Source organism: Anopheles marshallii, chromosome 2 (assembly GCF_943734725.1).
Source record: "Anopheles marshallii chromosome 2, idAnoMarsDA_429_01, whole genome shotgun sequence".
NCBI classification, from domain to species: domain Eukaryota; kingdom Metazoa; phylum Arthropoda; class Insecta; order Diptera; family Culicidae; genus Anopheles; species Anopheles marshallii.
The window spans coordinates 3,182,449-3,198,059 of record NC_071326.1 but is presented as its reverse complement, the minus strand read 5'-3'; the positions used below and the strand labels follow the sequence as shown (position 1 = coordinate 3,198,059).

Sequence of the window (15,611 nt, the reverse complement as noted above, 5' to 3'; positions counted from 1 at the left end):
GCATGCACTTTATTACACGGTGAGAATGGTGCTCTGTTTTATTTGCAGTATCGATCGGCCTTCATCTTGCTTCGTCGATCCAGCAAAGCTTCATGCAGTGCTCCTTCGTCCTTTGCCTTTTTCAGCGCCACCTTGTCCTCGTTGCTGACGCGTATCTTTTTGTCTTGGAATTTTTGAAACTTTTTCCTGAAATTAGCATAAAAGTGTAACGCGTAAAATACAAACATAGGTTTCGGCTGTAAATCGGTTTTCTCGTGAATTTCCCTTACACATAATTTAGTTCCACTTGGTCAAGATTGCCGGATTCCTCGGCCGGTAGCTCCTTGTTGGAGATGTCTTCCCTGCCGGCGCAGCTCCGAATCATGCACACTTCATCGCTGCCAACCTTTTTCTTGATAGCCACGAGTGCATCATCCTCCGGGTCCACCGACACAAAACATCCGTTCGCAGCGAGCAGAGCCATTTTGCCTTGGTCAAACACTGGCTCGAACTGTTCCAGTGCCGACACGGCATCAGAACGACCCGTTATCATACCATCCTTTTCCGCCTTCAGGTACTTTCCGTAACCAGACTTGAATGCGACCTTCTGCTCGTTGATCAATACGGCACTGAATATTTCTTCCGGATCCGGTGGATCACCTTCGTTGTGGGGTGCTCCCAGCGTAAAGAGCCCATTATCCAGTGCCTTTACATAAGCTTGCTTATCAAACTGCAATGCAATCGAGCCGGTAATATCGCTGGTCTTTGTCACTATCCTCCAACCACCATGCTTGACCGCATCCGTGTCGACAACGAGGGCACGTTTAGCTTCCTTATCCTTCTTGTCCTTTTTGTGCTTTCGCTTCGTGCCTCTGAAAAGATGCAAATGTATTGAGTTTTTTGTCGATATTCGACTACTGTTGGAACCCACTTTGAACTTTCACCCTTTAGGACCAGTTTGCTTGTTTTCGCTTTATAATATTCAGCCATTTTCCAAGATATCGTTCCCGTCCGATCGGGATTTTAGCTTTTTCGGAGGTAAACAAATAAAAATTGCTCGTTTGACAGTGTGATTTGTTTACATCGCAGTTCGTCTGTTTATAGATCATAGTTTAGTTACTTCAATTTTAGCCATATCGCTTGGCTGCTATCATTTCTTAGTTGAATATTAATGTTTCAGAAAAGTGGCGGTTTGCATTTTAAATTTAAATGAATTTATTTTACATTCTCAACGACCACGTGTTCCAAATGACATCTGCTACTTTAAATTCATTTATGATTAAAATAGGCTAAATAAAATATAATTTCTTTACGTGTTTCAGATTTGTTTCAAACTTCTATTGCTACGTAGAAAAGCTACTTATGAAACTTATCACCATAAAACTAGTTGAATCAACAACGTTCAACTCTACTGATCCACCCATTACCATCACATCGCTACCACTCTTTCCATAAGCTGCATCCGAACAACTTCCGTTAGCTACAGGAGGTCTTTTTTTGCTCCCCACTTGCTGTTCCATACCCCAAAAGTTCCAATGTTTCCTATCTAAATGCTATCTTCTGGTGCAGTCTGTTTCAGACCATCTCGGTGCCAAGCCTTCGGATGATGTGCGCTATCTGATGGCACTAACCTTGACGGAAGCTACAATGAGGGCGACGGAGTAGAGTGGGCAGAACAGTCACAACTACCCTGCTAATAACGCACAATGAACTTCCCGTAGAACACACAGTCGCAAACAAGAACAACGGGAACATTCACACACAAATAAAAAAACAAGCATCTCGGTCAGAGTTTTAAGCTACCATCTTACCGCCGGTTCTCCGTCCAGTTCCCACCCGTTTTTGAGGCTCGCTGAAGCAGAATAACAAAACACCCGAAACACCCCGTCGATCTCATCGTGGGAGGGAGGGGGTGGAGAAAGGAGGGAGAAAAAAACCTCGCTTCCATTAATTTTATCCAGTTGGTCGCACAGTTTGAAGTGTGCCTGTTTTTGAGCTCAACCATAGCCCTGCCTTTACGCCTCGACACAGCCAGCCACGGGGACGGACACTTTGACTGCAGGCTTTCGACACCCATCCCCATCCAGGCGGACGTCCGCCAGTGGGTGGAACATTTTCCACCAACAAAAGCATTATGTTCTCCGGTGGCCATTGTTTCTGGCTTGACGTTAGATCTTCGAAGTACCGAAGCTCGCACAGGAAGCTACCCTAAAAACCTAAACCATTCACTTGCCACGGTTGCCACGAACGAAATGGTTGGTGGCAGAGGAACGCGAAAGGATGCTTCAACTCTCGAGCGACAACGGTCCAAGTACCCGCGAAGATAAGAAAGATGTACTCGATGGGTTTATGTGCTTCACCAGGATTTTACGACTGCTCCGATTGTGGCGATCCAAGACACCGCCGAGTGTTGGACCGGCAAAGTGTGCTCTGGGCTGTCGCGATACACTTGTTGCTAGGACACCCTCTCTCTTCCTCGGGTGTGAAGAAAGGATGGGGAAAGTTACCAATCAAACCCAACGAGTGTATGAGACAATCCATTCGGAATTGATACATACGAAAGCGATCACCCGAAGCGGATGGATGCCCATAAATCGGTTATTCTCGCTGACAAGATTTATGAAACCCATTACACACAGACACTAAACGGAGATGAATGCACATAAAAGGAGTATGAAAATGAATTGCACACCATTTTACGCCCATTTTCCCGATGTTTGTTCAATGTAATGATGGTCCCACAAACTGTCGTTAGGTAATTGAGTATCGAGTGTCTTTTTAAAATACATTAATTCTCTCTGTTTATTAAAACCAAAAAAAAACGACTCCATTGGAATGTGCAAACAGGGGATTTTTTTTGTTACTGGAACTCCATCACCCAGTCCATTCGTCCTTTAACCCTCATCATGCCATTTGTCACGCTACTTGCCTGTTGTGTGCGCTTTTGTTCCACGCTTTCGTGTGATGTTTTCAATGCAATCCATTGAAGCGCAAAACGCGCTTTGGCCACGCGCTTCACTATGGCGATCCTTCGTCGTCCGCAACTTCACAGTTCTATTCTTTCAAACACGCACATCCACACATACACACACACACACCGTCCGCGGTGATGATGCTGCTGCCGTGTTCTAATGCATTGTCCGAAGTAAAGCACAAAAAAGTGAAGCCAAAAACCAAATAGTAGGGGTGTTAATTTCGGGCACATGCGCACGTCGAACCCACGCGCACGCGACCCACAATTTGTTCGGGGTTCGTCGCCAGAGCGGCAGGGTGCGGGTCGTACATTTTTCCCCCTCATTCATAAAAACATCCGACCGAAGCGATCCCGAGCCCGAATCCTTTTTGTGCCGGCTTTCCCAACCCCCGGTACGATAGCAGGACGCCGTCACTAACAAAGTTGGCCAGTCTACGCTTGGCGTGCGTAGGATTCGTTCGTGCGTGCAACGGCTTCTTGCGCTGAACTTGGGACGAGAGTTGAAGTTGAATATTTCGCGTTTCCGTTCTTTGCGGTGAATACACATCCAAGCGTGCAGTTGCAGTACGGTACACAGTCTGTCGATGTGATTTATCGGTGCTTTTCGTGTGGCTGTTGCTTAGCGACCACTAGCAGTGAACTCAGAAAGTGGACGCAAAAATACAACGCGTAAAAACCACCAACAGAACGGGTAGGGCGAAGAAGAAGGGTAACCGGCAAACCGGGTGTATCGTAGTAGTGGTAGGCATTCGACTGTGGTCGGACAGTGTTTTGAGGTTCTCTTCCCGGTTTTTGGTCCGGATTCTAGTGAAAATGAAAATTAGCTTAAATGAAGCTTCTACCCGGTGGAGATTTTCATTCTACAGTGGGTGAATTGAAAAGTGCCTGTGGGATTTTATTCCCATTTCCAATTCTAGTATGACCGTTGATTGGAAAAACAACGACTACAAGTGTATTATTTAAAACAAACATTTTTTCATATTTAAAGTGTCTTTAAAGTACGTCTCAAAAATATATCTGAAGGGAAAAGCAATAATAATAGCGCACCGATTACGTCAGGTGAAATTTGGGTTTGTTTTCCCAATGTCCCGTTCGCTTTCCGAATCGTTTTTTGTCCATCCCTTTTTAACTAAAGATAACCTTCCCTCCTCTTTCCCTTCCTCTCACCGTACCCTTCTTCCACTCGTATCCTCGACGCAGTTTTAAACGAGGATGTAAATGAGCCCGGGTAGCAGTGAGCTTCATTTGCAAAAGGCTTTACAACCGGAGCTGAGTGTGTGCCGATACGAAAGACAAAGGAAACAAACTCCCCCTCCTCCCATTCGATTGTCATAAGCCGTAGTAACAAAAAAATCCAAAGAGACAGTCAGAGAGACGGAGGAAGAGAAGGGAAGAGAGGGATTGAAGCCGTGGCGACGGAACGTCAGCCCGTAACGTGATTTTCGTTTAAACAATTGGAAATTTGACACTGCACGACACATTGCACACTGCCAGCAAAACGGGGACTGCCGTCACCGCGTGATCGTTCGTTTAATCCAAGTAACGCAATCGAATCAACTTCAACTCCTCCTCCCTCCTTCTGTTACGAGTGTGTTGGAAGGGGGGACAAATGTGTGTTTGTGTGTGTGTGACAGAGAATTGTAGTTATTTCCACGCCACGGAATGTCATACTCTTTTCTCGCTTCCTGATGCCATTCCACCAGCAACCAGCATTCAAAGCGCATTCATCTCACAACAATGCGGTTAGCACACGGTGAAAAAGCCTGCCCGTCTCGGAGGGTTGCTTTGATGTCGTTGAGCTTTTTTTATTCTGCGCCGGCCAGCACAACAGTGCACAGTGTGTGGTTTCGGATGAAAGAATGAACGGTGCTGTTTGTCTTAATGTGAATGTGTGCAGTCTGGTTTCAATAATTACAGTGATTTTATGAACGTTGTGCAGTTGGAAGTGAAAATCCACCGAGCGATCATTGCAAATCCCCAAGGCAAAGCGAAGAAAAAACGAATGCGAAAGTGACGGCCAAAAATCTGATTATCAACCGATTTGCGTACCAGTGCGTACGGGAAAAACTGGCCTTTTCCACGTCCCATTGTTAACCGCCGGTTCCCCGAATGGATTAGTGGGCGACGTGCGCTTCTTGTGCGTTCTGTTCGTGAGTGCCGAAAGTGATCCAAGTCCAGGCGGTAGAATTTCGCCCGAAAGCGAAAGAAGCGCTTGAATGGTAGCGCCTTTGGTGGAAAATTGAAAATCTGCAACACGGCCAGTGACGCACCACCACGCACCGAAGCAGGAAGCGAAAGGTAAATAAACGTGCCTTTCCACGAAACAAAACAAACACAAACGTGTCCCATCCACGGGGGTTTTTCCCGTCCGGCTGCTCGCACACACGCGGTACCCGGGTCGGGACTTTCATCAGTTCTTTTACGGTTCTTTGTTTGAATTTTCCGACCAAAACCGTCCGCAACCCTGGGCCGAACTGTACGGCACAGTCATCCTTTTTACCGGGAAATCGTGTTGTCGTGCCGAGTATGCGGTCCAACAAATCAACCTAGCGGAAAAGCCAACAAGGCCTGGCAGCGGAAGCGCAGCGAGACGGCGGGAAACGGGCATATGCGTGAAAATGTACGAATTATTCTTCGACACTCACGCGCGTGGATGGTTTTACGGGACGGAAGGACCTCGCAAGGATTAAATCATAAAAACGTAACTACGTTTACCGACCGCCTCCTGTTTTACCAATTTGGCACGAAGATTTTCCTTGGGTTTTTTTTTGTTTTGGAAGGTGGGGGGGGAAGGGGAGTTTCATTTTCATTTTATTTTCATTTTGCGTGATTCTGACATAAACACACAAACCTGACGACAGGTGCACACACACCCACACAGGCACACCCAAAACAGAAAGGAAGAAAAACGGAAGATGTTTGCCTTTATCTCACTTCCGACGATCGGTGGTAGTAAAATTTGGGACTTTTTCTCGGGCCTGCACCCCAATGTTCATCAAGTACGGCGAAGATGAACATCGAGTACGTGCCGGGATTGTTCCAATAGCGTTCGGGAAGGGGTTTGTGCAAAAACCGATTCGCACGATGCGCCTACTGCGATCATCAATTATGTAGGTGCGTTTCCACTTTGTGTAACACGCACTCCGTGGAAAGGATGTTGCTTCATCATTTTTTTTGTGTGAAAGAGTTGAAGCTCAATTACAAGGTGAAATTAAAATTAGCACTTTGCGGAAATGTAATTTTGGGCCACAATCCCCGTTAATCCGTCAGCTCGCTGTGTGGCTCTGAACTTAATTTAAAAGAAATTTAATTTCACACGTGTGCATTACATATCAGATAGAGAAGTCTGATGTACTTTAATTTGTTGCCAATTTTGTCAAGCTTTTACTCCTGTCTGTCGAACTGTGACATCTTCTTTATTGTGGCTCTATCACTTAGGGAGTCCTACGAATTGATCATTACTTGCAGGAATTAAGCTGCAGAAGAGTTAGTGAGTTTGATGTCAAAACTCCGACATAACACAAGAACACAGTTCTGTTGAACGTTAACAGTAACAAATATTTTTTTTATATATTTGATACCCAACTAAACTGATACCCTTACTAAATTCCCGAAAAAAAGGAAAGAAACCCCTAAAATGCCACCCAATTACTTAAAGACTCACAGCAACTCCTTGCAGTCGCACTGAACCGGAAAATAAAAACGTTTCCGTTTGTGCATAAATAAATGATTTAACGTAACCGTAAGGAAACCGAACACACCGAACATGGAGGGGAGGAAAGGATAGTAAATCGAATGCATCAAAAGCGTTGGGGTGCCCATGAAAGGGCCAACTACTGTCCATCTATCATGCTATGTGTTCAGCACCCGGTCAGCACTACAGAAACGTTTCACTTCCATCAATGTTGTGCAGCGCAGTGCGTTACGATAATTAAGCGCACGAACTATTGAACCACACCCCCGTATTATCCCTCTCACTCGTCCTCTTCCGTGGCACAAGATCTCATCCCCCCCATCCAAATGTTGTAAAGCCAATAAAGCCGCTTATGTTGTTAGAAGCTCACTAACTGTCACCATAACAGAGCGAACCCGCGCTTTTCCGACGGTTCATGGAAAATGCCGGCAACGGGCGAAGGGAAATATCAGCACCACCACCATCATTATCACCGTGGAATGCCCGGGTTTGCCCATTAATTCCAGCTAATGGCCATCGGAAACCGAAAAAGGTCGAGCCGGTCGAGCAGGTCTTGTATTCCGGTTCCCGGTGTAATACGCCGCGTATGGCACAATTAGCTCGTGTCCTGTTTTTTTCCTTTCGAGCAGCAGCTTGTCCGCCGCTTTTGTTTACAAAACATTCCGAGCTGCAGTGTCGGGTGTTTCTGACCCTCCTGGCAAGTCCAGTGCCAAGCCCACGCGTGGATAAACAGAGGATAAATGAAATCGATTGTTTTTAGGAGCACAATACCCATTAGTGCTGTGGTTAATGAATCATTTGCGAATTATCATTTATATGAATCTCTAGCAATTAAATTCAACTCTTCCAAAAGTTCGAAGAGTTAGATAAGACTCTTTCTCTCCCAGTTGACTCTCAAAATATCATCTTTTTATAACAAATAAATTAACAACAAACTAAGAATGCGTACGGTCATGAATAAGACAAGAGATTTTGGAACTTTAAAAGTCTTGGAATCCTCAGATATTCATGAACCAATATAGAATTACAAGGAGTTCATGAATCTTTAGAAGCAAAAGATTAGAAGAACACGAAGAATTCATGAATCAGGAGAAGATTAAAAGACTAAAGCCATACATCATTGAAGATTGATGATGTTTTGGAGTTGCACAAACCTTGAGAGCAATATAAGAAATTTATTACATCTTCAAAGAATGTTATAATACAGATTTAGAACTATCAATTCAGTTTAATGATTCATTTTATCATTGAATGCCTCCTCTACTCTCTACAACGCCTCCTCTGTCCATGTGGACGATCTAAAAGAACTTTACAGGTTGGGTCGTCCGGTGTCATTCTCGTGACGTGACCAGCCCACCGGAGAGTGGGCATCCGCTTCGTAGGAGAGCCGTAAACCAATGATGTCTATGTCATCAGCGTATGTCAGAATCTGGATTGACCTATAGAAGATGGTCCCCGAAGTTTCCGCCTCCGAGTCTCGGATGGCCCTCTCTAGCGCTAGGTTGAAGAGTAGACAAGCTCATCTCCTTGAAGCAGACCCTTGGTGGTAGCAAAGGACACTGAGAGTTTTCCATCCACCATCCATCTGGCATGTGCCGTTGGTCACTGTCATTCGTACTAGTCTGGTAAGTTTGGCCGGGATTCCAAATTAGCTCATTTTCGTAAAGTTTTACCCAGGCTATGCTGTCGTATGTGGCCTTGAAGTCGATGAAGAGATGGAAGGAGATCAGATTTTCTGTTTCAGAATCCCCTCATGATAGTTTCCAACTACTTTTTCAACGAATGGGACAGGACGATCTTGTAGTATAAGGGAAAATATTTTCCCCCCCGTACACAGGACTTGCTAAGCCAGAAATGGCTGGCCTAAACCTCTGGAGGTTGTTGTGCCGATAACGAAGAAGACGATGATATCAAAATAGCCATTTTTCTTAAAGCTAAATTCTGTAAATTAAATTAATAGAGCTCAAAAAATACATTAATCGTTACGTAGAATGTTATTTGTAAAACAATTCATCCTTTTTCGAACCCCACAAGCCAGCTCCTCCAGCTCCGTGTTCAAGTGCAATTGTTGAGCGAAATAAGTGTCACCAGCGAGCAGCGCATAATTGGTACTTGAACGCACAGCAACGAAAAAAGCGGCGAGTACAAGTGGTGTTGCCCCCTTAATGACAGAAATGATCGCTCGAAAGCTCTTATCCGAAGCATCCCCCCAACCAGCCGACCATCCCCGATGGGGAAGATTTAAGAAGCAATTTACGATGGCGTTTGAAAAGTTGGCCGCTTAAATTAATGACGTGGAAAACGCAAAAATTACACCCCGAAAGCCTTCGGTTGGGTTTTGCGTCACAACGTTATCATGATGCAGTTATACCTTGTGTGAAAATTCCTGGGGAAAATTATCGAGCTCTCCCTCTTCCCCTCTGTGATAATGGCGCGTTGATAGTGAAAGCGTATCTGATGAAGACTGTACCCTGTGCGTTCGTTTAACTTATTTTTATAAAAGCAACTTTCAGGAAAAAAAGGTACATCAGAAGAGGAGAACGACGCTCCCGGGGCTTTGAAATGCATTTTACGATGCGCAACTTTGACGCGGAAAAGAAAGAAACGTCCTCGGCCCTACTAAGCCATCCCCATCTGTATGAAGCAATCTATTTTAGCCCGGGAAATGAAACACGAGCAAAAAAGGACACATCTCCGGACGTCAACTATTTAAACCATTTTACCCTTGCTTGATTTGATATTAAAATGCAAACAGTTACGGAGCAAATCACATTTTCTCGTGCGGTTTTAGACTCCTCTTGCAGTGATGTCTACCTTCCCAATGTCCGGGTGGCGTTCTTTTTTTTCGGTTCAGTCTTGATACCGAAGGGCCGGTGAGAGAGGGACCGAAACAATCCTTTTTCCTCCAAATTGGTTGGGGGCTTGGATCCAGCAAAGGACAGGACGCTTTCGTTTGATCTTGGGAGTGGATTAAAGGGTAACAAATAAAAAAACACACAGACAAGCGGAAAGCAGCTTCGTTACGGCACAAATTACACCGGGTATGTTGTCCCATCTCGGAGGACGTGACTAACGTGAGATTAACTTTCTCTCCACACCTTTTCTGGTTCGTTCACACGTGTGGATTGGTTTTGCGCATCGTTTTTTCCCCCCACACTTTATGCTAACCTTTCACCGGCACTGTTATTTAGTCCACAGTTAACTTCAGCTCTTATCACCTGTGTGCGGGTGTTTTCACTCCTTTTTTTTTGTTTTGCTTTCCACCGGACAAATTGATACACTTTATCATCGATGAAATAGATACGGCACAGGTTGGGTTTCATCGCCAGCTGCGTTAGGCGGAAACCTCCAAAAACAAACGGTTTTCGGTCGCGATCGGGTAGCATTTTCACGGGAATGGATTGCAGTGCGCCAAAAGCAGGCAACTCAACACCGCGTTGGTAATTTGAGGGGGAAGGACGGGCAAAAGGGCAAAAGCTCAACCTGTCCGGAGACCGTTTAATGGAAACATGATAGAGAAAGAGCGAAAAGATCACGAGATATCGAATGTCAATTGATTGGAGTGTGCATGTGGACGAGTTGTTCAGATTTGTCCGCATCACCCGGTGGTCAGGCGACGAACTTTTTTTTTTGTGGGTGGAGAAGGTGGTAGAAGGAGGAGCAACGGGGCAAAACGTTTTCACAAGGCACCGAATGCTTCGAGATCGAATAACAGCGGCCTATTTAAGCTCGGCCGACGCTCACACAATCCAACGGAGGGACATGTGAGATGATCTGGGCGAGAGTCTCCATTTTAGAACTCAAACAGACAACCCCATTATAAGCCATCATTGCTTTGCCATTTCCTGGCACATGTGTTTAGCCTCGGCTACCCTCCGTCCGCAGCTACACGACGCCAAACGATGCATGCAAATGAGCAGGACGAGTCCCTCCCCGAGCGACTCCCCCATTCGTTACGCCGTAGTGCAAAATAACACATAAAGAATGAAATGAAGAGACTAGAAAAGGGTTTGGGAGGGAGCTGAAGACCATAAAATGGGTCCAGCTTTATGGGGCTTTTCCACCGCCCCCACCCGCTGAAGAATGTGCGATGAGTGGGAGAACTGTGTTTTTTTTTGTTCCTTGCTGTTGCCCTTGCTGAAAGCGAAAGCCCGAGAAATGATGATCGCCTGACGGTCGTGTCCTTTAGTGGGAAATTGCAGAAACAGTGCCAGCAAGGGTGGGGTCGGGGCCGGATCGTAATTTGTTGAAACAGACGACGTCGTCCGTTTGAGCAGGCATCATTGTGAAGGGCTCAATGAAATGACCCATCGTCTTTTGCCCCGTGTCGTTTCCGTCCACCGTCCGGGACAAAATTACTTCCGTGTGTGTGTGTGTGTGTGTGTGTGTAGGCAAGGCTTGTTATGCTCCCGAACGTTCTGAAAGCCTTCCACATTGTGTTTGTATATGGGGCTGTGGGATAAAGGACATACCACAGGCACGCACCCAAGGCACTAGGGAAAAGTTCAGTTCCAGTTTCGCATTCGGTTTTCCGATAATCCACAGCAATGAAAGGAATGCCATCGGTTTTGATGGGTTCTTGGGTGGGTGTGCTGATCGGGTGGTGGATCACGGGCCGCACAGCATTAGTGTTCCCTGGGTACCGATTTTGGGTCAGAATAATTTCCATCCATCCTGCGAATGCGTTTGACGAGCAACATCCTACACGGGGATGTTTTCGCCATGTTCCGTTTTTTTTCGGTAGGGAAGCTTCAAACAGCCGGGAAACACATTCTTCGTGGCACATTCGACTTGTTGTGTAGAATGGCTTCACACTGGAACCGGTGGCAATGGGATGCTTCGCCCTTTGTTCATTCTTTTCCCCTTGCTTGCCCCCTGCTGGCCCCTTGCTGGACCGGACTGGTGTAACAAATGATCAAACGTTCGAAGGTTTGGGGCCCCCTTCCGTACACCCTTATTTATGTCGCCTGACGCCTAAAACCGGAGGAAGGGTGACACACCGGCCACGGCAATCCGGTTCGCAATCTATTTTTCTGCAACAACAACCACACCACTGCTGGAATCTTTCATGGCTTTCGGATGTGCTGTGCTACACGAAAGGAAAAGTGCAAAGGACAAGCTGCAATCGACCAGCTCGAAAGCATATTGAGGAGAATAAGCGGAAAAATAACATGCAGTGAATCATTGCAATTGGACAAGGAGAATGAAATCTTGCCGGAATGCTTGGGGCATGGCATGGGTGTTTGGTTGGAATTGGGTGTATTTGATGCCCTGCTGAGCTAGTGACAGATTGACAAATAGATGCCTGGATGCAGGGAGATGCATTCAGATTCGCTGTACTATTCCTGTACTTGACTTCTGGTACATGTTGCACAATGTCCATGGCGAATAGTGTTCAGTTCGACTTGAGTTCGAGTTTGTTTGAAGTATTTATAACTTAAAGGAATTTTGTGATACGTTCTCTATTCTATTAGAACGCAAGGTGTAGTTAAGTTCTTGCTGCGAAAAGCAGGTCCAGGTGGTACACAACCTTTAGTGCCTTCGCCAATAATTAATACTTATCAATCCTCCTCCTTCAGCACTACAACCTCCAGAGGTCTTGGCCTCCGAATGCTACCTTTCCTTAACTTCATTTATCACCAGCCGAATATTCAGTTCTCCGCCTGCAGGGGAACCGTCCGGATGGGGATTTATTATCGATCCTGCTGTACGCAGATGGGAAATTCGAAATGAAGTCACGAATCCACTCCGAATTCACCGCTGAAAAGCTGGATTAGACACGGAGGAATTTCTGGCGTTGGTTCGTATTGCACAGGGCGTGTTGCTTCGGACTGCTCAGGATTGTTTCGACTACGCTGGACAGTGCCGATGGCATCTTCTTGGCGTAGCGACGTACAAGGTCTAGCCTGCTATTTCAGGCTTATTAGAATTATTTTACCACCACGTTGCTACGGAGGAACGATCGAAATGGGAGTTTGGCTCGGTCCTGTCGTGTGGGTCCGTTGTCCTGTTCCCAGGGTTTACAGCACATTTTTACCGATTTATGGGGAGTGTTCCAAGGGTATCCCAACAGTATTCTTCCGATGTACTTTGTTTAAAATATTCCATCAAGTTTCTTCTTACACATTAGGTGGGATCATCAGGCAAGTGTGTATTATGAGCGGAAAGACAATAATTCAAAGATTAGCAGACTCATAAACGAACAAATCCCAAATGAAAGGGTTTCTCAACGATTTAATTATTTAACATTGTTTTGGAAACCCTTATGAAGACAAGAAAGAATCCCCACAGTTTATCTCCCTCTAAGATAAATATTAACACCGGCACTGTGGTAATGTTGACGTTGTGTCTCTGTTAAATCAAGCCATAAAAACAAGTATCATCCATGCTTTAAACCTCGTCGAACCTTGTTTTATTTTCATTTTACATCGATTTACTTTAATGTACTCCACCCAATGGACAGCAGGTGTGTGATGTTGATGAACGCTTCAATTACTTCTGACCATCCCGCACTTATTATCCATTTATGGTCACATAATTGAAGCACGACTGTACAAAAGGTCCACTTTGATGGCGATACAGCACAGGCTCACAAGTCAACCCTGTGCAGCCTGTGTCCTTGCTTCAACCCCACTCTCCCCACGATACCTGGGTAAAGTAAAACGTAAATAACAACTGCGGCACAAGGATTGGGAAGAGGAGAAAAAAAGGAATAACAACTTTTTTTTTGGGAGGGGGGAGGGACGGTAGTTTTGGGAGGCATAATACACCTTTGCCCCAAAACACCGATATAAACATCTTCCTTCAGACTACAACCGGCACCGGGGTTGGATGAAGGATAGGCCCGGTAAAAAAAGGGACTCAATTTTGTGGCCGGACCTGGTGAACTGGCAACAATGGGCGAGCAAACAAAACCGAGTGAAAGAGGGGGCCTCCATCGAGGCAATCGACGAGCAGTAGTAGTAGTTATAGTAAAAACACGAATTAAACCGGGTACGGTCGATTGAGCGGCATGAAAGCAGTTCGGCCCAAAAAATCTCATCCCAAATGAAATTCGCCCTGCCGAAATGGGGGGTAGGTGGGTGGATGGTGAAGGGAAGATGAAGACACGCTGGGGTATTTGTAGTTGTGTTTGACTGGCTGGCGCCTACGTCCTGCGCTTTGAGGGTGGAAATTGGGAAAGCCACCAAACCATGCCTGCTTCGCCCGAATGTATCGATATGGAAAACCTCATCCTCATCATGTGTCTGCCCAACGCTGCTACCCGAAAACACCCACACCGCCCAACGTACGTATATTTTCCAATCCATCCTTCTCCGTGCGATATATTGAGTTCTTGGGTTTCTAGGTTGGGTAGAACATTTCCCCCCGTGGCCGGACGGTCGCGGGGATATATGTCTATCGAGCAGATCCGCCAACTTCGAGCCCACACATGAGTCATCCTTCCCCGTGCTCCCGGGTGTTGTTTTACCCATTAAAAATATATCACTCCCGTGTCAGTGCCGTGAAGCCCGAAAACGGGAACGGGAACCCTACGATATTCCTTCGGCAAGCGAACTGACAGGGATGAAATTGCCCCTTGCACACCGGCATTCGGCAGTGGAAAGCGAATGAAGCCCGAAAAAAAAGAGCACAAGTACGCAATAACTAAGGGTTGGGCCAGAGAGTGCCAGCAAACACAACCCGAGCCCTTCGACGGGAACCCCGAAGTTCGATGACTTCTCGCTCGCTGGTGGCTCGTGTGGCGTGTGGCGAGGGAATTGGTTAAAATCATACATGACGGCGAGGGGACAGTCAGCCGGAACAGCAACATTGGTCGGCGGGGAGGAAAAACGATAAGGAAATGCGGATCTTCGTCCCGGTCACCGATTTCACTTTCACTCCCCGGATCGGTCCATCGTCCCGATATTCGACAAATCCGACCCAAATTGGGACAAAATGAAAGTATCCGGCAAGCCGGAGTGATACGATGCTGTCATTCTTTCCCATTACCACGCCGATGCTGCTGCTGCTTCCGTTGCGGGCGTTTGCGATCTGTTTCCATTTTTTCAAACCCTCCCGAGCGTGCGCGAGGCGGCCGAGGACGGGTGGGGCGATAACAATCACTTCGTGGCATCATGGGATGCTATCCGTATCAGGTGAGAATCTCGAAAACCCCGCAAACCGGCCCATTCCATTCCGGCGCGCTGCTTTCCACGATAAATGGGAAGCAAAAATGGCGTACCGGGGGAAAACTCGGGATTTGATTTCCCTGCCTTCCCATTACCCTCTCCGTTCCCGTTTCGAAGTGCCTCCGTTTAGTGGCGAGGAGTATTTGGAAGCGAAATTTGACATTTGAGAGGGAGTTTCAGTTATTTTTTTTTTTTTACGTTGCTGTTGTGCTTATCTCTTCCAAAACGCTTTTAAACTGAACACAAATATTCAATTTCACCGCACCCGAAAGGTGCAAAACACTTACCCACACACGGATTTGGAACCACCAGGAGCGAATGGATGGACATGGCAGTATCTGTTTTGAGAGGGTAATTTTGCCATAAAAGGCAGTCCTAGGCCTTGGAATCTGAGCTCCCGATACAAGATTGTTCCTATTCCCGTGTGTATGTGGTGTAGAAACTTCTTGAATTAGCGGCTTAAATGAGCAAAAGCTTTTCCTTTTGCTTACGGTTTTTTGTTTGTTCGTGATCGAAAAATTGGTGATCCATTATCGTACGGCGCCTGCAAGAACACACACACACAAAATTACTCTCCGCGCCCCGAACCCTGCAGTTCCCTGGCGGGAAAATTGTTTTCTTATTGATTGCTGTAATTTTCTAGTTAATGATAGCTTCATTACCATGAGCGGGCACAATTGTAGTGCCACAGTGGTCGCCACACCGTAAGCCGGTGAAGAAAAAATATTTATTATACCAATGAAAGCACCGAGCGCTCTCGAAACGAAACGAGGGGCGCCAAGCTGCCTGTCGT

General features: G+C 46.2%; 1 protein-coding gene across 1 annotated transcript; it reads right to left on the bottom strand.

The window, feature by feature from the left end:
• Positions 1-38: 38 nt before the first annotated feature.
• On the bottom strand, positions 39-969 carry LOC128709522 (protein FRG1 homolog). Its single transcript, XM_053804526.1, has 3 exons — positions 911-969; positions 270-851; positions 39-186 (listed from the first exon to the last, which is right to left on the bottom strand). The coding sequence occupies exons 1-3, from the start codon at positions 967-969 to the stop codon at positions 39-41; spliced, it is 789 nt and encodes a 262-aa protein (XP_053660501.1).
• Positions 970-15,611: the final 14,642 nt, after the last annotated feature.

What these genes read in the sequence shown, in the direction of transcription:
- LOC128709522 (XM_053804526.1), bottom strand. Translation starts at nt 969, where the DNA reads ATGGCTGAATATTATAAAGCGAAAACAAGCAAACTGGTCCTAAAGGGT. An exon ending in CTAAAGGGTGAAAGTTCAAA is followed by an intron (nt 852 to 910) that starts GTGGGTTCCAAC and finishes GCATCTTTTCAG; the next exon opens with AGGCACGAAGCGAAAGCACA. An exon ending in CAAGTGGAACTAAATTATGT is followed by an intron (nt 187 to 269) that starts GTAAGGGAAATT and finishes TGCTAATTTCAG; the next exon opens with GAAAAAGTTTCAAAAATTCC.